This window comes from Capra hircus, chromosome 8, assembly GCF_001704415.2.
Source record: "Capra hircus breed San Clemente chromosome 8, ASM170441v1, whole genome shotgun sequence".
Lineage (NCBI taxonomy): Eukaryota > Metazoa > Chordata > Mammalia > Artiodactyla > Bovidae > Capra > Capra hircus.
Window position 1 is genome coordinate 37,736,527 of NC_030815.1, and position 27,033 is coordinate 37,763,559.

The following is a 27,033-nucleotide window of genomic DNA, read 5'->3' on the forward strand; positions in this document are numbered from 1 at the left end:
ACAACAATTCCCCAAATCACCAAAAGAATATTCGTTCTTTTTACAACATACAAAGGAAAATAGTGATGAATCAACGTAAGAATCAACCTTATAAAATTAAGGTTTTATAAACTATATCTTAAGTAAAATTCAAGCATGTGAAAGGAGTCCCATGATGACTCCACATGGGGACCCCAAAGAAACAAACCATCAGACCTGTACTCCACTGATACCACGTAAAATACAAGAAAGGACGAATATACCTTTCATACTTTCATTAGAAGAAATACGAGGAAGAATGACCTAATCATTAATTATGCCAACAGTTCACTGTGATAGATTTGACAGGCTGCAGAGGGGTGAGAAATAGAGACTAGGTGAAGCACTAAAAAGCCAGTAATGAATGACTGATAGACTCATTTACTTGCATGAACCCGTACGCGGCACTTTGCACAGGAAATCAGAAGGCTTGTTCCATCCTCTTCCAGGAAGGCGTTAGGAGGAGAATATTCTATATTTTCTTCACTATAAATAAAACACATCTCTGGAATGAGGGGCTTAGTCTTTCCTCCTGAAGTCACCACTTCATCTAATTTTGTCTCCCATCTAGAATCATTTTCTTCATTGCTGCTATCTGGCTGAAAAACACAATATTTGCAAATGAGCAAAAAATACGGAAAAGAGCTGGAATCACTTGCTTTGGACAGATCCACAAACAGCTATTTCATTTACTAATTTTCCACTTCTGTATTGTTTCTTCTTGTCCTTGTCCTCCAACTATCAGCTCTGCTCCCCAGGTTCCCATCCAGAAGTTAAGCTGAAGGAACAAGAGGAGATTCTATATGCCCACTGTTATAGAAAGGGATGAGCTACTAAAATTATGTTCTTACAGACAAAGCTGATGAGAAGCAATGATCCTTCCAATGAACTTTTTTTGCTTCTTTATTTGCACTAGATTAATAGACCTGGTTTCATTAACTGAAGAATCTTACCTGGTTACACCTGAAGGAGAATCTTCAAAGACCTCAGTTTTAATTTGTATGACAGTATTTAGAGAGTTTTTGAAGGTTTTTGTCTCATCAAAAAGTTTTAAAACAGCAAGACAGAAAGATCTAGCAAATGACATTAGATAACAAGGCATAATATGCAAACAAAATTGTCATCTCTCATCAAAATATAAGATATTCATTGTTTATTTGAATATAATTAATGAACTATCTTATCCCCAGAAACCTTATGTTAATAAATTTCCCCAAAACTTGTAATTTCAGTTGGGATTTTGTAATCATTAGGGAAATATGCAGGCAGATTATGATACAGAAATAAGAATCAAAACAAAGGTAAATTTTTCAAGAAAACATAGAAATTTAATGATAAATAGGAAATAAAAATAAAGTTAATCACTCCCTAAAGTCACATTCAGATGAGTGAATGAACTACTTCCTCTATTTACAAAGTTCTGAGAATGTGGCACATTACGCATTTTTATGCTCTGAAATGTCTGAACAGAATTACTTCATGTAGAACTTTAAGAACAATGTGATCTTGAATACAATATTTCTGATTCTATTAGTGAAAATATAACCCAGAACACAATATTCACATCAATGCACTTTATAATATTGTATCTTAAAACAGACCTAGTAGTTCTACCCTTACCAGATTCCTAAAGATCATTTTGTTTGTGTTAGTGCTGAACAATGTTGGCCCTCTGTGATCTAAGATGCTTTTGGCATAAAATATATGACATGACATCTGAAAATAATTCCATGAATAGCTGGCTGATGGGATAAACTGGACAATTTGGTTTGCATTGAGTCCTGCTGTGTCTTTTGCATGTTCTACATGGAAAGAAGAAGAGAGATATTTCAAATGTGAGCCCAGAGCTGACATTTATATGATTGAGAGTAATATTTTCAAACATAAAGCAGAGACTAGGTCTAAGTTCTCTCTTTGCAAGCTTCTACTATTTTGAAGCTTTAAGGTCTGTGCTTCTTGGTGAAGTGGGTAGAAGGAAGGTTGGAATTAATGGTTGACTGAAATAAATTAAGACATTAAAAAATAATAAAGCACTATTAAAGAAAAGTCTCTCAAGCAGCACGCAGGAATTCTGTTTGCTGCTCTATGATGGTCATTAGCTACAGAAAAACTAATGTTTTCTTCACCATGTGCACACTAACTGTACAATGATTCACCTGTGTTTTTAGAGCCACACAGAAAGCGTTATAGTGAAAGGAAACGTGGGCAGGGGCCCCTCCCACCAGCTACCTTGTAGTAGGGCATGAGCAGAGCACAAATGGCACAGTATGGCTCCATTCTGCCCATGGCTGTGTTATACTCTTGCTCGGCCACAAAGTTTGGGGACTTCGTCTGCCAAAGGTGAACCAGAGGCTTTGCCCAAGACTCAGTTTCTTCCACTTCTTCCTCAATCGATGGAACTTCAGGCAACTCTGAAGAGAAAGGGCATGAAAACACAGTGAGCAGGGTCAGTTCAGTTTGGTTCAGTCACTCAGTCGTGTCTGACTCTTTTGCAACCCCATGAACCGCAGCACAACAAGCCTCCCTGTCCATCACCAACTCCTGGAGTCTACCCAAACCCATGTCCATTGAGTTGGTGATGCCATCCAACCATCTCATCCTCTGTCATCCCCTTCTCCTCCTGCCCTCAATTTTCCCCAGCATCAGTGTCTTTTCCAATGAGTCAGCTCTTCATATCAGGTGGCCAACGAACTGGCGTTTCAGCTTCAACATCAGTCCTTCCAATGAACACCCAGGACTGATCTCCTTTAGGATGGACTGGTTGGATCTCCTTGCAGTCTAAGGGACTCTCAAGAGTCTTCTCCAACACCACAGTTCAAAAGCATCAATTCTTCAGCGCTCAGCTTTCCTTATAGTCCAACTCTCACATGCATACGTGACTACTGGAAAAACCATAGCACTGACTAGACAGACTTTGTTGACAAACTAATGTCTCTGCTTTTGAATATGCTGTCTAGGTTGGTCATAACTTGGCTTCCAAGGAGCAAGAGTCTTTTAATTTCATGGCTGCAATCACCATCTGCAGTGATTTTGGAGCCCCAAAAAATAAAGTCTGACACTGTTTCCACTGTTTCCCCATCTATTTCCCATGAATGGGACTGGATGCCATGATCTTAGTTTTCTGAGTGTTGAGCTTTAAGTCAATTTTTTCACTCTCCTCTTTCACTTTCATCAAGAGGCTCTTTAGTTCTTCTTCCCTTTCTGCCATAAGGGTGGTATCATCTGCATATTTGAGGTTATTGATATTTCTCCCAGCTATCTTGATTCCAGCTTGTGTTTCTTCCAGTCCAGCGTTTCTCATGATGTACTCTGCATTTAAGTTAAATAAGCAGGGTGACAATATACAGCCTTGACGTACTCCTTTTCCTATTTGGAACCACTCTGTTGTTCCATGTGCAGTTCTAACTGTTGCTTCCTCACCTGCATACAGGTTTCTCAAGAGGCAGGTCAGGTAGTCTGGTATTCCCATCTCCTTCATAATTTTCTACAGTTTCTTGTGATCCACACAGTTAAAAGCTTTGGCATAGTCAATAAAGCAGAAATAGATCTTTTTCTGGAACTCGCTGGCTTTTTCAATGATCCAGAGGATTTTGGCAATTTGACTTGTGAAGTCAAGCGTGCCTTAGGAAGCATCACTACGAACAAAGCTAGTGGAGGTGATGGAATTCCAGTTGAGCTATTTCAAATCCTAAAAGATGATGCTGTTAAAGTGCTACATTCAATATGTCAGCAAATTTGGAAAACTCAGCAGTGGCCACAGGACTGGAAAATGTCAGTTTTCATTCCAGTCCCAAAGAAAAGCAATGCCAAAGAATGCTCACACTACCGCATAATTGCACTCATCACACACGCTAGTAAACTAATGCTCAAAATTCTCCAAACCAGGCTTCAGCAATGAACTGTGAGCAGGGTACTCAGGGAAAAACAATTACCGTGATCATAAAAGATGCACACATTCCAAGTACCTGTGATATTAATGTTGGAGTGGAAATCAGAAACGAAATTGGCATCATTCTCATCGAGCACTATCTCTGATTTGAGAGCCAGACAAACCAACCCACTTTCCACACCTTCCCTATCCTCACCCCTCCTCTCAACTCCATGAATTCTTGTTTCTCATGCTACCCCGATACCTCCCAGGGTAAGTTTTAATATGTGCAAGATTATCTTTCAGCTAGCACAGGAATTCACTAGCCACTATCTGCCTTACCTATATTTTTAGTTCCCTGGCCTAATACAGCAGATGATTTAATTATTAATTTTATTTCATTAATTTTTATTCAAAATTCATGACAAATACCATTTATAGACTGGCTATTATGTGCCAAGCAATACAGTATCATTACATGGATATAAAAGATAATACCTAAGCCAAATCTCATTTGTTCAATATGATTCCCCAGAGGGTCAAATCTCTTTAAGTATATGTATCTGTTAACATGAAAGGGGCAGAGATCCATTCCACAAAAATGTCATTTTACAAAATTTTATAGAAGGCCAGAAAAATACAAAAAGATATAATAGGTTATGAGAAAAAAATTCCTCATGCTTATAGCAGAGGACAGTGTATCAAAACAATGGCAGCAACCACAGCTACATCCAGTTCTTAATGTTCACAGCTGTGACACACTCTAAACTTCCTCTCCAGTAGCTGTCTCAGTGCTACTAATAAATACTGTAAAGCAATGTCTTCAAGTCCCAGAGGGGTATACCCATGATCTAAAGAGCTCCTGCCCTTGACCTGGTGACTTACCTGTGTTAAAAAAAAAAAAAGTCAAAGTGGATTTGCTGAAGTGGAAAAGTAGGAAGGGTTAAATGAGACTAAAAATAACTCTAAAAATATCAAATGCCAACTGAAACAAAAGGGAACAATCTTGTTCCTGTTTCTGTGGTGGTGGTGATGGTATTATCCTTATTATTACTATTATATACAATAGAAATGTTTAACATTCAGTCAGGGACAATGTTTGAAACAAAACAAAAGCTAAGAACCTTTGTCTACAACTGAAATAAAAGTAATCTGATGCTAAATGTTTCCACCTCTGTTTCCTTATAATACATAACAGCAGACTTACTGTGAAGAGTAAACTTTGACAAATCAAAGATGTGAGTAAAAGTTACCTAGGAACTTGAAATAACATTGCATTTAATGACTAATATATACTAAATGTGAGACCTAAACAAACAAGCAGAATCCTTGGGCTTGAATAACTTGGATTCCACTTATTGGTTCACAATAAATTTATCACATCGCTTGTTTCATTATAGAAGACCAAAACTAACAAGATGAATGATGCTCTTATGCATTCAGTTGGACTTGGTTGATGTGATGAGTTCTCAAAATAGTTTTAGGGATGAAGAAAATACTATTTAATTCCTAAAAGCCTTTGGAAAATGAACAAGAAGTAGAAGAAAAGAACAATTCTCAACAGTGGAGCCAGAGAACAGGAGTGTGGGCGCCACTGTCTCTGGCAAGACTTGACCTAGGACAGCCTGACACATCTTGAGCTTGTCCTCAAACCTCAAACTGACCCGGTGGAAGACCCTGTTCCACAGCTGTCCATCTCCAAAATGAGGCCATACTCTGGCCCAGAGAGCATCTGTCTTCTGTTTGGATGCTCTCTGGGCCAGAGTATGCAGGGAACACCATGACTATGGAATCCTGTGAATTAAAAGCTGCCTGGCAATGACACTATGCAGCCCCCAATACAGGAACTGTCAGTTCAGAGACTTCGTTTCTGTTTGATTGTTTGTTTAAGGACATGCCATGAGGCTTCCGGGATCTTAGTTCATTGACCAGGGATTGGACCCAAGGACCCAGGAACCCAGCAGTGAAAGTGCCAAGTCCTAACCACCAGAAGACCAGGGAACTCCTCAGAGACCTAACTTGAAATTGAAACTCTGATTCATAAGGGCTGTGGCTTTCTGTAAAGTAGATTCTCATGGTGATCACGGCTTTCTCACCTACTTCAGGTTTTTATTTTTTCTTTTTAATACTGAAATGAAATAGAGAAAGTAAAATTTCTTTTTAAGCTCCAAAAGTATTAAAATTCTTTATAAACTTTACAATGATATATAACACATATATTATATATAATCCACCCAATCATCTTATTTTTCATATGATCTGTTTGTCAACTCTATCCTGCAGTATTTTATGAGGGGGTAAAAAAGAGACTACACTTAATCATAAGTACATGATGATGACTATACAAATTTAACTTAGTTTTAAAAGTCAAACACATTGGCATATTCTTGAAGGTAAGTATTTTATCTTCCTGAAATTACCTCATCAAATTATTCATCCCTCTTCTATCTCCAAGCATTCTCGCCTACCTTTGAACCAAGGCATTGTTCAAACATAGACTAACCTTGATTCTTGCCTTTCCCAGACTCATGATATTCATAAATATTCTGGGGAGGAAAGTCTTAAATATTCTGGGGGTAAAAGTACCTTCAGGATATTTAAATACTCTCATCATCACACAATTCCAAATGAAACTCTTCCCTTTCAGTCTCTAAACACCGCTCCTATTTCTGGTCTCTTTTTAGTGCACCTTCATCCACTTGCTTTTTAAAAAAGATACTTCTTATCTTTCAATATACACAAGTGGGAGAATGTTTTTTCCATTGTAGTTTTTAAATATTCTGATCATTTGGCATCATACGCCTAGGAATTTCCTTTCCTCTTCCTCATCTTCAACTATAATTGGCTAATGAACCTCTAAAGTTACACTGTGATCTCACTTGTATATATTAATATTTACCTCACTATATGAGGCACTATAAGATTTTTAAAATATCAAATTACTTCTCACAACAGGGCAGATATTAAACATACAAGGACATGGACACTATACACATTTAATGAATCCAGTGTTTTTTATTACCATAATTACCTCTTTTTTAACATATGCATATACACCCGCATAGCAACATTCAGAAGCTCTGAGTCTCACGCTGAAAGCCACAGTTTGCTGTAGAAACAAAAAGAGCAGGGCAAAGGAAAGATCCCTTGGTGCAAATGCATCAAAGTGTGCGAAATCTGTGAAAATGTTATCAGCATAAGACTCCTTTCTTTCCCAACTGTATTCTCAGCAAGAACAAAAGAAGAGCTAACAGAGTAACGGCAGTTCTCACAGCAAGGTCTAGGAGATACATAGCACAATTTCATGTGGTCTGTACAGTCAAAAATACTTGCACAATAACAGAGCATGTTATTTGCCTGTGTCACCCTGATGATTTTTTTTAATGGTGACACAGGAGCAATGAAGGGTAAAACTGTTGGTGGCTTAGCCTGAGTTAAGGCAGGGGCTCCAATGCAGTCATGATATACTTGATTATCTCAAATTTGCAGTTGAGGGTGAGGGAGTTCTCATAACAATGTCTTGATGAAGAAAAAAATATACCTATCAATTTTATTAAATTTGTGATAAAATGGGATGTATGCATAAAGTACTTAGGCTGTATACTGTAGTTCAATGGTTATCATGGGAAAAGGAAATGGACAAATAATTGAATCACACACTGAATGACCTGCCTTTTTCATGGAATACCATTTTTACTTGAACAAATGATTAACAGACAAACTATGGTAATTCAGATTTGGGTATCTGGAAGAATTTTCATGAAAGTGAACAAAGAAAGCTGTCATTTTAATTAAAAAAAAAAAAACAACTACTGATAATATTTTTTGACAATGGTGAAATTAAAGCTTCTAAGTCAAAATTATAACTTCCAAAAATGTGTATCCACTTATGTGAGCTAGACAACTTCCCAATAATTAAAGCTATTTCTTATGGAATTGATGGTGATAATAACATATACTTTTTTATAGTATAAAAATACCTATATGACACATATCTTTGTTTACCAATAAATGACATTACAAAATCACAGACATGTAGAAGAGCCAAAGTGCAAGAGAGATCAATAAATTTTCAGTTTAAAAGAGAACAAAAGGATCACCGATGGGATTCAGATTGCATGTTGCAACTAGTCTTTAAAAAACCACCTTGTGTCAAATTTTGTGTAGTGTCAAAGAAGAATACACATATTAAAATGGTGGGCAGTCCTAAGATGGCAGAGGAATAGGACAGGGAGACCAGTTTCTCCCCCACAAATTCATTGAAAGACTATCTGAATGCTGAGCAAATACCTCAAAATAACTTCTGAATGCTTGCGGAGGACACCAGGCACCCAGAAAGGCAGCCCATTGTCTTCGAAAGAAGGTACGACAAAATATAAAAGATAAAAAGAGAGACAAAAGAGTTAGGGATGGAGACCCTTCCCAGGGAGGGAGTCCTAAAAGAGAAGTTTCCAAACACCAGGAAACCCTCTCACCAGCAGGTCTGTGGGGAGTTTTGGAATCTCAGAGGGCAACATAACTGGGAGGAAAAAGTAAATAAATAAAACCCACAGATTACACACTTAACTGCAACTCCCAGCAGAGAAGTAGCCCAGACACTTGCATCCACCACCAGCAAGCAGGGACTGAACAGGAAGGCGCAGGCTGCATTGCTTAGGTTAAGGACCAGGCCTGAATGCTCTGAGGGCAATCTGAGGGAGCTAACCTGAGACAGCAACCCAAACCATGGGACTGCCAGAGAGAGAAAAAAAAAACAGGAAAGAGAGAGAGAGTACTTTCCCACAAAAAACTCTAACCTAAGGAACTGCCAAGCCCATTCTAAGAACAAAGGACTGTGCAAATACCAGAGGAGAGCTGCTGCTGCTGCTGCTGCTGCTGCTAAGGTCACTATATAGTTGTGTCCAACTCTGTGAGACCCCATAGAGGAGAGCTAGCCGGCAGCAGACTGGCTCATCTCCCGCCAGAGGCAGGGAGACAGGCAGGTGACAGCCAGAGCCGGAAGGCAAGGGGCACTCTCTACCAAACTGCAAGCAAGCTCCCAGTTGCTAACCAAGTCTTCCTGGGATCCTGAATGGTTGACATCCACCAGGAGAGTCACATCCAGAGATCAGCTCCCCAGAGGAGCACACAGCACACCTGAGACAGCACTCTTGCTGTGCACCCAGGAAACCAAGCGGCTGGGACAGGGGAGGTGATAAGACGCACCGCCCCACCTGGGGAGAGTGCACTCCCCAAGCACCTGATCACCTGAGCTGGTTGGACCTGGGAAGGACACAAAACACAGGCCAAACCGAGTCTGTACCATTGTGGAGTACCTACAAACCTGAACGGCTTAGAAATGGAAAGTGCACGCAACCCAGGGCCCGCCTTAGACAGCTCCCCTGCAGAGCAACCTGGAGCTTGAGCAGTGTAGACCAAGAAAGCACACATGCCTTGAGCCGGGGCAAATCCAGTGTGGCCCAGACACTGTGAGCACTCCCTACACATGCCAGTGGTATTTGTTTGCAGTGTTCCTCCCTCCCTGCAGCACAATTGAACAAGTCAGCCTAAATAAATGACCACCTTCACCCCCATATGGAGAAATATACCATGTTCATGGATCAGAAGAATCAATATAGTGAAAATGAATATACTACCCAAAGCAATCTATAGATTCAATGCAATTCCTATCAAGCTACCAACAGTATTTTTCAGAGACCTAGAACATATAATTTCACAATTTGTATGGAAATACAAAAAAAACTCAAATAGCCAAAGCAATCTTGAGAAAGAAGAATGGAACTGGAGGAATCAAGCTGCCTGACTTCAGGCTATACTACAAAGCAACAGTCATCAAGACAGTATGGTACTGGCACAAAGACAGAAATATAGATCAACAGAACAAATCACAAAGCCCAGAGATAAATCCATGCACCTATGGACACCTTATCTTTGACAAAGGAGGCAAGAACAAATAAAAAAAAATTTTAAATGGTACTAAAATACTGTATTCCTTCTAACCATGTATCTCTGGGAAGTTGGACTTTTTTCAGTATACTTCAACCAGAACAGAGAGGCCTAATAGACTGAATGCAAAAGTAGACATGAGAATCCAATTTTCATTAAACTCAATGTTAAAGAGCTCTGCAAAAAATGTAAAACAATGCCATTTTTTTCTTGATTTTTATGGTTTGGGAAAAATATTATTTTTTATGAAAACAAATGCTTATGCACTTATTATTGCTACTTTAAATTTTCCCGTGTTTTAACTTTCAGCAAATAAGTACCATTAAGACAAACCTATAGGGAGGGAAAGGCGTTGGGGTTGGGAGAGAAGGGAAGGGGAAGGGAGGGGAGGACGTTACAGAAAGGAAGGGAGCTGAAACCTTTTTTGGGGTCCTCAAAATTTTGTAAGCATAAGTTGTCCTGAGAAAAAGACTGAGAATCACTGAAGAATATATGTGCATTTTCACCCAAAAGTACTAGTATCACAGTCATTGTTGAGCAATACTGCACTAATAAAGCTGGTGTAGACTGTGTTCTCACAGTCAAGCAAGAATGTCATAAACTACTTTCCTCAACTAATGAGTAACACTAAAGCAAAAACAAAACAACCAATACTGCAAGGCCTTTTCTCCCTTTTCTTTCATTAAGGTCTGCAAGGTTTGCCAGCTACAGCAGGGAAAAAAAATTCTATGCCAACAATGCTTGGTTATCTTTTTTCTTGATGAGCCTCTTACCTAACAGCAGAAATCTAGATTCCTAGACTACTATTTTTTACAGAAGCACACCCATTACTCTGTAGCAAGTACAGCAAAATTAAGAAAATCATGCCCCTAAACACAGAGCAGCTCCTTAAATCTATATGAGCTCTTCTAAATTCACAGAAGCAGGTTACAATACAGCTCTGGACACCATGTTGTCAGGAATGTTCTGAATATAGAAACATTAGCTGAAAACACTGCTATCAGACAAGCTGCACCTTCAATAGTTGCTTTGAAAGTTTTCAATCACTACATCATCAAAAAAACAATCAGTTGTTTTATTCTACAGAATTTGCCTGCCTACAGACCAAGCACCAAACTCCTGGAACATACGCACAATATCCCAAACCTGTTGGTTTTTACTATTAAAAATATGCTTATACCTAGGAAACCAAGCTTTGCCTCCAACTTTGAATATTTCTGAAGTAAAAAAGCTCTTGGAAAAGGGCAGTGGGAATAGATATGCATATAGAATCCAACAAGAGAGCTCAAGGAGAAATAAATGTTAAACCACGGTATCTGATCTATACACGTGACAGCTGGGTACTGAGAGGTCAATCACAACTTGTGCCTCTATAGTTACTTGCAGATAAATCACAGTAAGGAGCCCCTCACAGGAAGCCTGCTTACAGCTTCCCTCAATCTTCCAATGTGTTTTAAATACTTCTCCAAAATGATCCTCTCCCTGCTCACTATTTAGATCATACTCATTGTGATATTGTGATATAAAAAGAAACATATATTCAGTCTTTGTCCTGGTTTCTGGCATACTGCTTCTAAAACCCTTGGAATATTCTGAATGATATGGGTAAGAGGAACATCACTGGTTAAAATACCTGGTCTTAGTCTCCCTAGTTCCTGATACAAGAGCTTCTAAGACCTTTGGAAACTCAGAACTGAAAAGTGTCTTCTATCTGCTAATGAGGTAACAGGAGGCACCTAGATAGTTTCAGGATGAAGGTTCATCACCAGAAAGACCAATGCATGACTACAGAGTCAATTCATGACTACAGCGTTAGCGCTTTAGCCTCACATCAAGGGAGGGGCTGGAGACTCAGTCAATCACCAATAGACCCTGATGGAATCAATCATGTAAACATTACGAGGCATCCACAAAAACCCTAAAACAGGGTTTAGACAGAGTCCAGGGTCAATGTACCTGCAGAGGGAACACAAGTTCTGCAGACACCTACCCACTTTCTATCTTGCCCTGTTCATCCCTTCTTTTTGGCTGTTTTCCTGACTTCTATGAGCCACTCTAGAAAATTATCAAACCTGAGGAGGGAGTTGTAGGAAGCCCCCAGACTTTATAGCCTATTGGTCAGGTGTAAGGACTTGCAATTGGCATCTGAAGTGGGGACAACCCATGAGACTGGACCGAATCCTTAATCTGTGAGGTAACTCTGAAATCTGCTAACTCTGAGTCATTAGTGTCAGAAAGAAATTAAATTAAATTGTAGGACATCCACCTGATAGCTAGTGAATTGCTTGGTTTGGAAAAAGTAAGCCACATCTTTGCTGTCAGAAGTATTCTCACTTGCAGGATCCACCCTCTCCTCAAGACCATGAAAATTCTATTTTTCTAAAAATCAATCAGTCTCAAGGGATAAGTAAAAATGTCTTGTCCATATGTAACTATGAAGTCTGAAAGTCATCAGTACATCCCATGCTGACCCAGAGACTCCACAGCAGTAACAGAGGTGCATGTGTGCTAAGTTGCTTCAGTCTTGTCTGACTCTGTGTGACCTGATGGATTGTAGCCCGCCAGGCTCCTCTGTGCATGGGATTCTCCACGCAAGAATACGAGTGGGCTGCCATGATCTTCTTCTAGGGATCTTCCTGACACAGGGATTGAACCCGCATCTCTTATCTCCTGCATTGGCAGGTGGGTTCTTTACCAGTAGTACCACCTGGGAAGCCCAACAAAGGTACTACAGGGGAAATATTCAATTCTGCAGAGCATATGAAGAGGAGGAGCAGGTTCCCAGAAAGTTGGGAGCTCAGGGAATTTCCGAAAACTTTCTGGTGGGACTTTACTGGTGGTCCAGTGGTTTAAAATCCACCTTCCAATGCAGAGGACATGAGTTTGATCTTTGGTTGGGGAACTAAGATCCCACATGCCACTAGGCAAGGAAGCCCATGCTCCACAACTGCTGAGCCCGTACACTCTAGAATCTGTGTTCCACCACAAGAGAAGCCACCGCATTCTCAGCAACTGGAGGAAACCTGCACACCACAATGAAGCCCCAGTGCAGCCAAAAAAAAAAAAAAAAACAAAACAACTGATTCTGAAAAGAAAGTCAGGCTTGCTGCAATGTACTTTAGGATCTTAAAATGTTCAAAGGAGCTTCTTAAGATTGCTACTTATGCTAATCTGAAGGCATAGCCCATTGTTTGGACAGCAACTTTCTCCTTCAATTAATAAAACTGCCCAAAGGGCAGTGAGGGCCCAACTAAGAAGTGACTTCAGGGATTATTATAGACATACACTTTAAAGTTTAATGACTAAGTGTTCATTTCTTTTACTTTCTATATAAAGCACTTTATACTGCTTATCATATAAAAGCATCATATGTAAGTTTTTTAAAAGCTTATGTAAGATTCAAACTATAAAATATTTTAAGATATCAGTGTAAGTGATCACAAAATTAAATCTATTGCTAATATCGTACAGTTAAACAAAGTAATAAATTAGAAAAGAAATGTAATAAAGCCTCTGACTTTGTGGGCTACAACAGTTGATATTCAACTATTCTCAGTTAAGCCTGGCTACAAGAGTAGCTGTCTGATCCAAAAAATTAAAGTAAATTAACACAGTGTTTCACTCATGTAATATATGTGGTCTTAATGTTTGGTTACAAGTCTAAACCTCAATTTTTTCATCTGCAATATATGAGCTACCAGCAGTACAGCAGCTGCTCATCAGTAAGCGAGATGTAAGGCTTCCATAGATTATAGTTCCTTTCCTTCTAGGTCTCCAGAAAATTTCTGCAAAGATCATCCAGTAAATTACTTAAAATGTATGCCTAAAAACTTAACTTTTAACATGACAAGACAGGTTAGAACAGAAAGAGCCAATCTAGACACACACCCAGTTATCTTTTATATAAAAACATTTCAAGATTTATCCTTTCAGGAGGAAAAAAAAGGCTTTATTCTCCCATTCTGTCAAAAACATCACTGAGTAAATTTATGATAATAAAAAAGGTTAATGCCTTTTACAAGAGTATTCAAAAGAAAGCGCTCATTTAAAAATATGTAAATAAAATTATGGCATGACCATATTATGCCAGCATTGAAAAGGTGCTTTTGAAGAACAGTAATGGATATGATATAATGTGAATATATACACTATAACATATAATATTAAGTGATATAAATATTACATTAACAGATGAAAACTCAGCAAACAAAACTGAATACTGGGGATGATGTCAGTTCTGTAACAAATATGTTTAAATATCTGGAATAAAGGAAAAGGAAGACAAGTTTTTACAGTTATAAAAATATGCAGTTTTTAAAGTTGAAAAAATAATGCAGTCAAAAAATATTAGGTAGGTCCTACAAACCCAGAGAAACCTTAGCTTAAAAGCAGACGTATGTTGGATTTACTCTCTCCACAGTACAGTCTTTCTGACCAACTTTTGCTTAGTAAGTGCAAGTGGAGTTCTCAGCAGAAAAACATTTGGGCCACTGTGGAAAGGCCAGGACTTGCTGACAGGACCCAGCAGATGGGAAAAGCCATTGACACTGCTCCAGCAAATTTCCCTCTATGAGTCCCCACAATGATTCTGCTGCTGGGGTTTTGCTCCAATGATGGGTTTTGGCTCATATAGCACTATTCTCTGCTATGAAGAGCAAGACAGCATCTGTTATCTTTCAGGTACTTGAGCAAAATCTCAGTCCTGGGAGGCATTATATACAGTTTCAGATGTCCTGGAGGAAATTGAGGGAGGAAAGGGTGAGAGGAGAGGAACCAGGCATGAATGAGCCAAGAAATTCAAAGTTGGAAACTACTGCTCCATACAAACTATTGTAAAATCTGAGTGCAAACCATATTCGATGATTTTACGAATTTCTAAACTTCAAAGGTTTCTGAAGTTGTGTTCAAAAGTACAAAATAGAAAAAAAAAGTGACAAGTCTTTTAGGTCTAATTTTACTGGGAAGAAATGACATTATGGGAAATTTAATTCTGTATTATGGTACCCGAAAAATGCGAATGTAATCCTGGATAACAGAGAATTCCACTGTTTAAGGCCTAAAGCACTTAAATGAGGAGACACAGTTTTACTCTTTGTACATACCGTTACAATAACTAAGATGTCAAAATCATTTCAAAAGGATACATCCCAACCCATTCAATATACTACTTTAAACAGCCATAATATTCCAAAGCACACTCCTTCAAAACTCCTAATACACAAAAGTACTCTGATACTTACAGCACACTTTTCAATCTTGAAAATACTTGTCAGTGATACTTAGTGTACCCCTGGGGAGAACTTTTTCAAGAACTTTGGCATTACCACAGTAACTTAAATTCTGAAAGAACACTAGTTCATATTTCATATATGCATATATTCTCACAACACAGGTGGATAACAAGGATCACTGTGAATGATGGACTCCATCAATAAAGAAGGCTGGTTCTTACCAGAAAAATTTATATGTGTTTACTTCAACTTCTTTTATGAGTACTGGGGCTATTATTGGAGGGTTGCTAGTGTGATAATGTAGAAAGAGTGGAACTTTGGGAATCAAGCAGAATTTAAAGCCTGTTTTCTACCAATTGCCAGCCTTGTGACCTTATGAAGTGAATTAGTGTCTCTGAGCTTCAGTTTCCTCATCAGAAAAAATGACAACACTACCTATCTTAAAGAATTATAAATAATAATTGCTAATAATGTACATAATAGAAAGCAGCATACTCAACTGTCGTATCATGGTGAGGATGTTGTTGTTCAGTCGCTCAGTCGTGTCCAACTCTTTGCAGTTCCATGGACTGCAGCATCCCAGGCTTCCCTGTCCTTTACTATCTCCCGGAGCTTGCTCATGTTCACTGAGTCAGTGATGCCATCCAACCATCTCATCCTATGTTGTCCCCTTCAATCTTTCCCAACATCAGGGTCTTTTCTAATGAGTTGGCTCTTCACATCAGGTGACCAAAGTATTAGTTTCAGCTTGTGTCCTTCCAATGAATATTCAGGACTGATCTTCTTTAGGATGGACTGGTTGGATCTCCTTGCAGTCCAAGGGACTCTCAAGAGTCTTTTCCAACACCACAACTCAAAAGCATCAGTTCTTCGGTGCTCAGCCATCTTTATGGCCCAACTCTCACATCTATACATGACTACTGGAAAAACCATAGCTTTGACTATATGGACCTTTGTTGACAGAATAATGTCTCTGCTTTTTAATGTGCTGTCCAGGTGTGTCATAGCTTTTCTTCCAAGGAGGAAGCGTCTTTTAATTTCATGGCTGCAGTCACCATCTGCAGTGATTTTGGAGCCCAAGAAAATGAAAGTCTCTCATTGTTTCCTGTTTCCTCATCTATTTGCCATGAGATGATGGGACTGGATGCCATGATCTTAGTTCTTTGAATGCTGAGTTTTAAACCAGCTTTTTCAACTCTCCTCTTTCACCTTCATCAAGAGGCTTTTTAGTTCCTCTTTGTTTTCTGCCATAAGGGTGGTGTCATCTGCATATCTGAGGTTATTGATATTTTGAAAACTCCTTTAAAGAAAGCTCACATATCTTTGTAAAACTAACAGCCAACATGGCACCAGAAAGAATTTATCCCGAGCAGCAAATAAAAGATAGGTGAAAGAGAGCATGTGAAACTCATTGTGTACTGGGCAATACGACAGATGCTAGAGATAAGAAACAAAAATAAACAGTCCTTTGCCTTCAAGGAGTTCAAAACTTCCCACGGGTAAAAGCTCTGGTTTCTTAAACTATTTCATTAACAACACCTCTATTAGAAACTTTTAAAATGGCCAAAACAAAATCACCAGCATATGTTGCAGTTTACCTGCCAATTCATAAAGAAAATTTAGAAATTAGAAAGTTTCTCCTAGCTAAAAGCCAACATCGGTCATCTATATTAAGCACAGAAGAATCCTTTGACATTTTAACCCAAGAACTAACAGGGTATCACCTGGCAGATCACACAAAACAGTCGCTAAGGAGACAGAGAACTTTGTGCAGAGCAGCCACAATGCCAGAAACTAGAGTAACAGGGCGTGGGCCACACAAGAGGATGTTTGGAAACAAGAAGAGGACAAGGCGGAGCGTTCACTCTGCAGTTCAATGTCCAAAGCCACCAGCTTTTGGTTCTTCCCGCCGCTCCTCAAATATGCCACACTAACTGCCTTCCTCGGGGCCTTTGTACTCACTGTTCTCTCCCAAGAAGATTCTCACCCCAGATCCTTGGTTAATTCACTTAAAGTCATTATAAAGTATCTTTCCTCAAGAAAAGACCTTAAGAACTATAGAAATAGATGAGTAATACTCAAAATGTTCATATATCATCACAAACCTTTTTGCCTTTGGTTTCTACTTCTCTATCAGCAAAACAAAAAACCCTACACTTTTCAATCTTGAGAATGTTTACCCATAACAAAACCAAACCAAACCTCAACGTAAAACAATGCAACATCAGTGGAGACTTAAGAGACCCATATGATATGTACTTAGAAAATAGCCACCTCATCATTTCCCTAAAGCTGGAAACACAGAACCAAAAAAAAGAAAATGAATAAAACAATGCCATATAGAATTTAAATGATGATAAAGTGAGCCACTTTCTAACAACTCACTGGGAGCCTTACACATATTACTTAACAACCCTCTCAGCAGTGAAAACTCTTTTTTTCTAAAATCCATGACAATGGTCCCCAAATGTCAGCCGGCAGAACTGACAGCCCAGAACTAAGTTTTTAATTGGGACAAAACAAAGCAAATGAAAATCATAAGTAATTACAAAATTAAATTTTTAAAGCTACATTAATTTTGTAAACATCATGCTTATTCTCAATATTCATAGTTCCATAACCAAACTAAAGATGAAACTAAAAATGCAGAAAATGTGGAACAAAATACAAGGTAATTCAATGGCCTGTATCATTAAGACATCATTGTCTCCAAGGAAAGGGGGCTGTGTACAAGTTTAAGAAAACATAAAGTTATATATGAAGATACATGAAAATCAAATATCAGCAATTTCATACATTTCAACCTAATATAATAACTCATTTTTCTAAAGAAGGGAATGAACCATACTATCAAAGGCTGTTCCTCAGATATTTTCTACAAGACTTTAAGAGTAACAAGGCACACATGAATTTAAATAAATTAGCCTTGACTATCATTTTACAATACTAATGCTGTCAGCGCTTACAGACACCTGATCTTAAGACTTCAATAACAACCATTAGTTTCAAGATTGACTCACAGAAGTACAGAAAGCAACCATGTAACATAAGTTAAAAAGCCAGCATGGTTTTGTCTAAATCACTAGCATGATAAGGGCAAGGTGTTTTTTATTTTTATTCCCTATAGTGTAGAAAAAGTCAGGGCTCTTCAGACTCCAGTGGAATTCACTAACAGAGAAATCAAGTAATACAGAGAATGCCCATATATTATACAGCTGAGTGCTAGATAAAATATCCATTAAATCTGAGTGCCAACAATATCTACTGTTTTATGTCCCCATAATGCAGAAAACACTGGCTGTGACCTAGCAACAAACATCCCAAGACAACCTGCTTAAAAATCTGCTGAAGTTGCTGTTTTCTTGCTTAAACAGACAGAAATATAACTATGCTTATTATGCAAGTATAGCATTACTTCAAGCTAATAAGAACCGATGGAACAAAGAAGAGATCCTTATGTACAAATTAGTAACATTTAGAGTATGACATGCAACAATCATACAACAGCATTTGTTTTTCAAAACTGGCACAGAAAACAATTTCTTTTTACAGAGCGGAAACACTGTTGGTAAGGAATACTCATACTGCACTACTTTGCTTTTCCATGAAAGCACAGCATGAAACAAGGGGACTATACAGTATCCTCCCCATATTTTACATATTATATATATATGTTAGAATGCTGGACCTTATAGATGACTTAAAATATTATGTTGGTTTCTTCCTATTATATTTTGATAGAATTAAAGAACTTTATAGTTTGAGTGAAACTCTGGGATCACTAATCCAACGATTTCATCATATACATATAAGAGTAGACATATGATGAGCCTTATACGTGACTTAGTTCTTCATGGTCATACAGTCAGTAACTGCCAGAAAGACAAGAAAGCAGAGCTCAGATTGCTAACCATAAACAAAGTCAGGTATTATCTGCCAAAGCAAACAAATTAACATTTTTGCTATTAAAAATAATTTTAATTTAATTGATACTTTAACATTTTTAAAATGTGAATCAATAAAAAAAACATCATTATATTTGGTCAATATATCCACTTAAATCTTTGAAATAAAATTTTTTTAACAAAATGAAGATTGTCAAACTTGTACTGGGGGTTTCCCTGTGGCACAGTCAGTAAAGAATCTGCCTGCAATGCAGGATACTGCCTGCAAGGCAAGAGATGCGGGTTCAATCCCTGGGTCAGCAAGATTCTCTGGAGGAGGAAATGGCAACCCACTTCAGTATTCTTGCCTAGGAAATCCCACAAACAAAGGAGCCTGGTGGGCTACAGTCCATGGGATCCCAAGAGTCAGACACAACTTAGTGACTAAGCCACCACCAAACCTATACTAATGCTCTTAGAAAACAGGGAGCTACAGCATGCCAGGGGCAGAAGGACATAATCTTCTTCTAAAATATCTGTCTGCCAAAGATAAAGCATAACAGCCAATTCTAAATAATGTTCCTTATTTGACAGATAATTGCAAAGCACCCAAAAGCTAGCTTTTGCACCAACAGTACTAACAGTTACTGTATGACACAGTGTGAAGTTCATAAAATATCCAGGAAATATCAGGATACCCCAGAAAAAGATAAAAATCTCTAATAAAGTGAAAACATGTTCTTGGGAAAACATGTTGAAGACCAATTTATCATTCAATTGCATTATAAACACAAGTGTTTTCACAAAATGAGTGTGAAACCAAAAAACATTTGAGGAAGTAATCAGATTTTGTCAGATGTGAGTTCCTGAGATTTTCCTTACTTAAATGTACTTAAATGTACACACTTTATTCTTCACAATAACTGAAAATCTAGCTTAAATGTGTTACTTTATGGTCAAACATCAAGAATAATCTCTAATTAATGCAGCAGTTTCCACCTCTTCCAACTCTGTATTTAAATATTTAATCCATTACAAAATGAATTATAATATTAACATAGATAGACTGTCCAAAAAAATAAATTGCTGTAACACTGCCTGAAATACACTTTTAATCTAACCCTCAAGGCATGCAGACAATACAGAGATAGGGATCAGGGTCTAAGCTGTTTTTAATTTCAAAAAGATCGTTAACAGCTCTTTACAGTACCGCACTTGCTGAACTGATGATTTAGGAAGAGCAATCCAGACAGTTCACATTAGAGAAATTCAGAGCCACAACCAGGGTTTTAATCTGAATCTTGTCAGTATTCAGATGTGTAGGTGGGGTCACCTCTGCACTGGGTAAACACAGTATAGATGGGTATTTGCATCTTTCAATCTTTCTGTATAAAATTACAATTGAAGAATTACAAATAAAAATTTGATCCAAGGGTGATGAGCTCAAGGTATCACCATGTTACTTCAGGATATTTGAAATGTCAAAAATCCATTCATGTACCTGTAGGTTAAAAGCCCTAATTACTCAAAGCCAAGGCTCATATTTTACACAAAAGGAAATTGAGGCCAGAGAGAAGACTTGACAGAAGTTAAAAAACTTCTAAGGGACAAAGCCAGGGCTCCAGTCAGCATCTACTGTCTTTTAGTCAGCTAAACTCCTTCTCAGAGTGGGTTTAAAAGATTTTGTAATTGTTTCTGCTTTTGATGCTCTAGAGGCATGGAAGAAGAAGTGAAGTCACTCAATCATGTCTGACTCTTTGCGACCTCATGGACTGTAGCCTACAAGGCTCCTCTATCCATGGAACTTTCCAGGCAAGAGTACTGGAGTGTGTTGCCATTCTGATTGGCGTAAGAGGCATAAATATGACAGCAGTCCTATGTTAAGAAGTGTTAGGGTACCTTTCTCTTATCCTATCCTCTTTCCCCACCCAGGCCAAGACCCAGGCAGCAGGATCTCTTGTCCTCTGCCTGGGGCAATGGTGAGTTTTGGTTTTTAGTTTTTCCCTAGCACACCCTTCACTAAGGGCTTAGGCTTTTAAGAGTTCAGTTTTATGTGTCTGGGCAATCCTATGAGGGCTTACCTCTGACTTCCCAGCCTCCACTCTAGAGCTGGCATACTGCCCCCAAAGAGTGCAACATTCACTCTCTCCTACCCACCAGAATGGCCTTTCACCCTGAATCCCCTCCGGATTTCTCTCTTTTCTTGAAAGCTCAGACATCACCCTCCTCCTTCTCCTCCTAATCATATTACAATGAGGACAACAAACATCCATCATGTGCCAAACAAATGAGCGCCTTACCCCAGTTCTTCTAACCCTCCCAAGAGCTCCATGCGGGAGGTGCCGCTGTAATCCCTACTTGTAAGCACAGGTCCCGTAGCATGGAGGGTCACACAGTTAACCCAACACTAGAGTCGGTTGACTATGATCACAGACATGGAGACATACAACCCTTCATGGGATTTTGCCTCTCCGTGCAAGTATAGAGGTTCAGTTCAGTTCAGTCGCTCAGTCGTGTCTGACTCTTTGCAACCCCATGAATCGCAGCACACCAGGCGTCCCTGTTCATCACCATCTCCCGGAGTTCACTCAGACTCACGTCCATCGAGTCCGTGATGCCATTCAGCCATCTCATCCTCGGTTGTCCCCTTCTCCTCTTCACCCCAATCCCTCCCAGCATCAGAGTCTTTTCCAATGAGTCAACTCTTCGCATGAGGTGGCCAAAGTACTGTGCTTCAGCTTCAGCATCATTCCTTCCAAAGAAATCCCAGGGTTGATCTCCTTCAGAATGGACTGGTTGGATGTCCTTGCAGTCCTAGGGACTCTCAAGAGTCTTCTCCAACACCACAGTTCAAAAGCATCAATTCTTCGGTGCTCAGCCTTCTTCACAGTCCAACTCTCACATCCATACATGACCACAGGAAAAACCACAGCCTTGACTAGGCGGACCTTAGTCGGCAAAGTAATGTCTCTGCTTTTGAATACACTATCTAGGTTAGTCATAACTTTCTTCCAAGGAGTAAGCATCTTTTAATTTCATGGCTGCAATCACCATCTGCAGTGATTTTGGAGCCCCAAAACATAAAGTCTGATACTGTTTCCACTGTTTCCCCATCTATTTCCCATGAAGTGATGGGACCAGATGCCAAAAATCTTCATTTTCTGAATGTTGAGCTTTAAGCCAACTTTTTCACTCTCCTCTTTCACTTTCATCAAGAGGCTTTTAAGCTCCTCTTCACTTTCTGCCATAAGGGTGGTGTCATCTGCATATCTGAGGTTATTGATATTTCTCCCAGCAATCTTGATTCCAGCTTGTGTTTCTTCCAGTCCAGCGTTTCTCATGATGTACTCTGCATAGAAGTTAAATAAGCAGGGTGACAATATACAGCCTTGACGTACTCCTTTTCCTATTTGGAACCAGTCTGTTGTTTCATGTCCAGTTCTAACTGTTGCTTCCTGACCTGCATACAGATTTCTCAAGAGGCAGGTCAGGTGGTCTGGTATTCCCATCTCCTGAAGAATTTCCCACAGTTTGTTGTGATCCACACAGTCAAAGGCTTTGGCATAGTCAATAAAGCAGAAATAGATGCTTTTCTGGAACTTTCTTGCTTTTTCCATGATCCAGCAGATGTTGGCAATTTGATCTCTGGTTCCTCTGCCTTTTCTAAAACCAGCTTAAACATCAGGGAGTTCATGGTTCACGTATTGCTGAAGCCTGGCTTGGAGAATTTTGAGCATTACTTTACTAGCATGTGAGATGAATGCAATTGTGCGGTAGTTTGAGCATTCTTTGGCATTACCTTTCTTTGGGATTGGAATGAAAACTGACTTTTTCTAGTCCTGTGGCCACTGCTGAGTTTTCCAAATTTGCTGGCATATTGAGTGCAGCACTTTCACAGCATCATCTTTCAGGATTTGAAACAGCTCAACTGGAATTCCATCACCTCCACTAGCTTTGTTCGTAGTGATGCTTCCTAAGGCCCACTTGACTTCACTTTTCAAGATGTCTGGTTCTAGATGAGTGATCACATCATCATGATTATCTGGGTCGTGAAGATCTTTTTTGTACAGTTCTTCCATGTATTCTTGCCACCTCTCCTTAATATCTTCTGCTTCTGTTAGGTCCAGACCATTTCTGTCCTTTATCGAGCCCATCCTTGCATGAAATGTTCCCTTGGTATCTCTAATTTTCTAGACGGCCTAATTTATCAATTGTTTCTCAGTGTTATATAACTGGTGAATTATCTGGTAATCCAGTTCATCACGTTCATATTCTGTCTCTTTAAAATGTATTTTTGCCCAAATATAAATGTGTTTACTATAAAAACTTGAAAAGTTATCAGCATACAAAAGAGAACTAAAATCACTAATAACAATCTTGTATATTTTCTTATAAACTTTCAACTTAACTTTCTAAATCTTCAGCAGAATCTCCATAGACAGCATGAGGATGTTAACTCAAATCACCACCAACAGATGTGGAGATTACTGCATCTGCCACGGCCACATTCATAAGCTTTCCTCGTATTTGTGAGCTTTGTCCTTTACAGTTGCTTTAGAAACAACATTTGCCTTATCACTTCACCAAGGGGATTATGTGCACAGTAAGTACAAAAGCAGTGAATATACTGTAAGTCAAAAGTAGAGAAAGTTGGAAACTTTATGTTGCAAAGTAGTTAGAAAAAATTTTAAGTGGAAAATAAACACATACATGATACCTGAAAATTGTAAATCAACTATACTTCAGTTTCTTTTTTAATGTATACATGTGTGCAGGAAGGGAACTCCAAAGACCAAACAAGGAACCATGAAGGGTAAGGCAGGGGGATGGATATTAATAAAATGCATGGTCAGAATATGGACGTCAACGTACAAAGTTTATTAGCCTAACATCAGTTTAGGAAAAGCCCTGAGTTTGTGTCAGCACAAAGGGTTGCTGATGAAAACTCTAGTCAGAAAAAGCATGCATGAGTGAAAAGGAATTGAATAAAAATCCCTTTATACTGGGAATGAAATACACGTAAGTGCACACACACGCACATCTACATACACACTGACTGAGATGCTAGCTAAGCAACTGTCCCAACAGGGTATCATTCCTCTGGGGGCCCTCAGGTCCCCAAAGCACTAACCACATCTAAATGCCATGTCAGCTTCATATTAACTTTGAGGACCTGACTGAGTCAGGGTATGGTGCCAGCTAATTAAAACAGTATGTTTTTCTATCTACTTATATAGAGAATATTTCCTGGACAAGAATTTCGGTTTTACTTTTAACATGACAGCATATATTACATCACAGTATTTCACAATCTTTTATAATGGTTGATTTCAAGGTTACTAATCACCTGGGACTTCCTGCTTTTGGACCCACAGGTGGGTTAAGCCACACACTCACCTTGGACCCGGAGTGCAGAGACAAGAGCAAAGGCTTGAGAGTGAGGAAACAGACACACAGACAAATAATGAAATAAAATGTAAGGTGACAAGGCATATGCTAAAGCTAAGTAAGCATAGATGGAATAGGACAGTAGAAGAGAAGTAAAAAATGAGGAAAAACTGCTCAGAAACACGTGAGAATGGCGCCAAGATGGAAAGGGCATCACAGGTAAAGCAACAGTTCAAGGAAGTGCACGGAAGCATAAAGCAGCACCAGATACTCAGGAGGGAAAAAAAAAAAGTTATGTGAATGGATGGAAAAGAGGTTCCACACTGAATAGTGGAGGGAAACGAAGGCAGTAAGAAGTCGGTAGTGGATTATGAGCAGCCTTCAAGTCATTATATCCTGTATCGAAGCTGTAACATTAAGGGAAATGTGTGAGATTTGAGCTGGTGTCTTTAGCAACCCAAGAAAAACATCACTGTGGCAGATTTCTAAGCTGCCCTCCCAGCCCCACCCCCAGGGTCCATCCTCACTCTCAGCGTCTTCTGAGGCCAGGGTAGAGCACTGTTCTCAGAGCTGCCTGACTCACCTATGCTGGAGACACACACCCCTCTTCCTACAGACATTCAACCCCAAAGCTCTGAGACCAGACTACAGGAATATACCATTATCAGTACTGTTATATCACAAGGGGAGAATGGGTACATATCCAGAATGTTTCGAAACTAAACCCACCCAGCCAAGCACTTCTCTTTCAAGGCTGTTTCAATTCAACATTGTATAATTAGCTTAAAAAGCAGGAAAACACAGAGACTATCAATCCATGTTTCAGGATCACCTTGCGCAGCTGCCTGACTTAAGGAAAAAGGTAAAAGAAAAACAGTTAAAAGAAAACTAGAGACAGATTAGTAACTGCCTTTAAACTATAAATAATATATATGTGGTATACAGTTAAGATAATTTTTCACTACTCCCCTCAAAAAGAACAAAATTGAATACTAGTTTATGCAAAAATTTTACATTCTAAAACATCATTCCTTTCTTAGGTATCCCCCTCTGTTCAGGCCCTCATGTTTTTCTGCTAAGTATGGAAAAGCTTCTTCTAGGAAAGAAGAGGATGAGAGTCGGGAAATCCTTGCTGATCCTAGTAATTACTGGATCTGCCACCAATTAGGATGATTTCTTCAGTTCCAGGCTATTTGAGTATCAAAGAACCACTGCCCTGTCTTTTGAAAGGTGCAGCTGAGAGGGGACTCATCTCTCAGCTGCCCATAAGCTCCCAGAGGTGCTAGGTCAGTATCCTTCCCCTCTGTTGCTTTTCTGGAGTCAAATGCCAGCCCCAAAGAAGGGTTCACTCACCAACAAGGAACACTGCTGTTCGGAGATGCAATTTCTCAGATGCTCCAATCTAGATCTACTCATGCTCCTGCCTGGCATACATACCTACTTCTGTAAGAGGAGTGCAGAAAGAGTCCAGTAGTTAGGGTAGGAAATTTCCAAAAGAGGCTAGATTTATAGTTGTGTGCTCCCAATGAGCACTCATCCCACTCTTCATCACTTTCTAATAATGACACTCCCAGTTGTACAAGACACAAAGGGAGATGGCTAAGGGGAAAACATTCAAGTTCCCCAAAAATAATTTGCCCCAGAACACAGAATACTCTCCATTCTCAATTTAGAAGCTTGTAAAAAATCTTTAGCCATCACTACAATTCTCTGATTTTTCCTTTCAATTCTCAGAAATCCCCAGAGGACCCAGGAGTTCTTAACATATAAAAATAGAGGGTGAAACTGCTGCAAAAACTGCAATCACCAGTGTATCAGCAAGATATTTAACCTCAGACCTTTGAGATCTCCCTGTTAAACCAATCCAGTTAGAAATTTTGCAAGCTATAGTGATCAAAATCAGAACTGCTTTCCAAGGAGAAACTCTGGACCAATTTATGATGATCCACATGGAAATAAACTTTCCAGGACGATAAAGAAATAGGAGAAGGCAGTTTTCCTTATGTATCAGGACAGGACATTCCCTTCCAAGAAGCTCTGCTGTTGCTATAGGCTATAATGGGGAAGGGTCATGAAAATTGATGAGTAATGCACAGTGAATATTAATTACTTTATACAGAACAATTTTTTATTTTGACAAAAAGGAGAAAATGGTTTGTGTTGGATACAATAAAGTTGGAGAAATAAAAACTGAACATGATGATATATGTAAATAAAGGCAAACGTGTTTAATTACTTTTATTGTTCAAGGCAGAATTCCATCCTGAACTGGTGTTATAGACACTGCTACCATCGTTATCTGATCCCTACACTGATGAACTTTTTTTTCCTAACTAAACATGAGGCATAAAAGAAGACAGTGAATAAATGGGAAAGAAAATCTGCTAAGGATATGTACTCTGATAAACTGGATTTAAACTAGATGGAAGTCTGAACCCAAGATTCATGTTATTCCCTTGACAGCATCCCTACAGACAAGTACCTTAATTAACAGTTTCTACCAGTAAAGGATAACATCTCAAAGAAGGGCTTTTTACAGAACACCTGCTTCAACTGATTCTTATAGAGATGAAAAAAAAATACACCTTATGAAGCTATGAGACACTGGAAGGAATAAACAGTTGGGTCAGTGGTCTGACTGAAGAAAAAGAAAAAAAAAATTTGGAAAAAGAGAGAAAGAGAGGCAAAGAGGGCAACC

At 38.9% G+C, this 27,033-nt stretch overlaps 1 protein-coding gene across 2 annotated transcripts in view; it reads right to left on the bottom strand.

Annotated features, from left to right (window-relative positions):
• KDM4C (lysine demethylase 4C) overlaps positions 1 to 27,033 on the bottom strand; it is a 400,467-nt gene that overhangs the window by 153,859 nt on the left and 219,575 nt on the right. For both annotated transcript variants that reach the window (XM_018052007.1, XM_018052008.1), the window contains 2 exons: positions 2,248 to 2,429; positions 404 to 617 (listed from right to left, as the gene is read on the bottom strand). In XM_018052007.1, the coding sequence (XP_017907496.1) occupies positions 404 to 617; positions 2,248 to 2,429 (396 nt within the window). The remainder of the gene's footprint in view (positions 1 to 403; positions 618 to 2,247; positions 2,430 to 27,033) is intronic.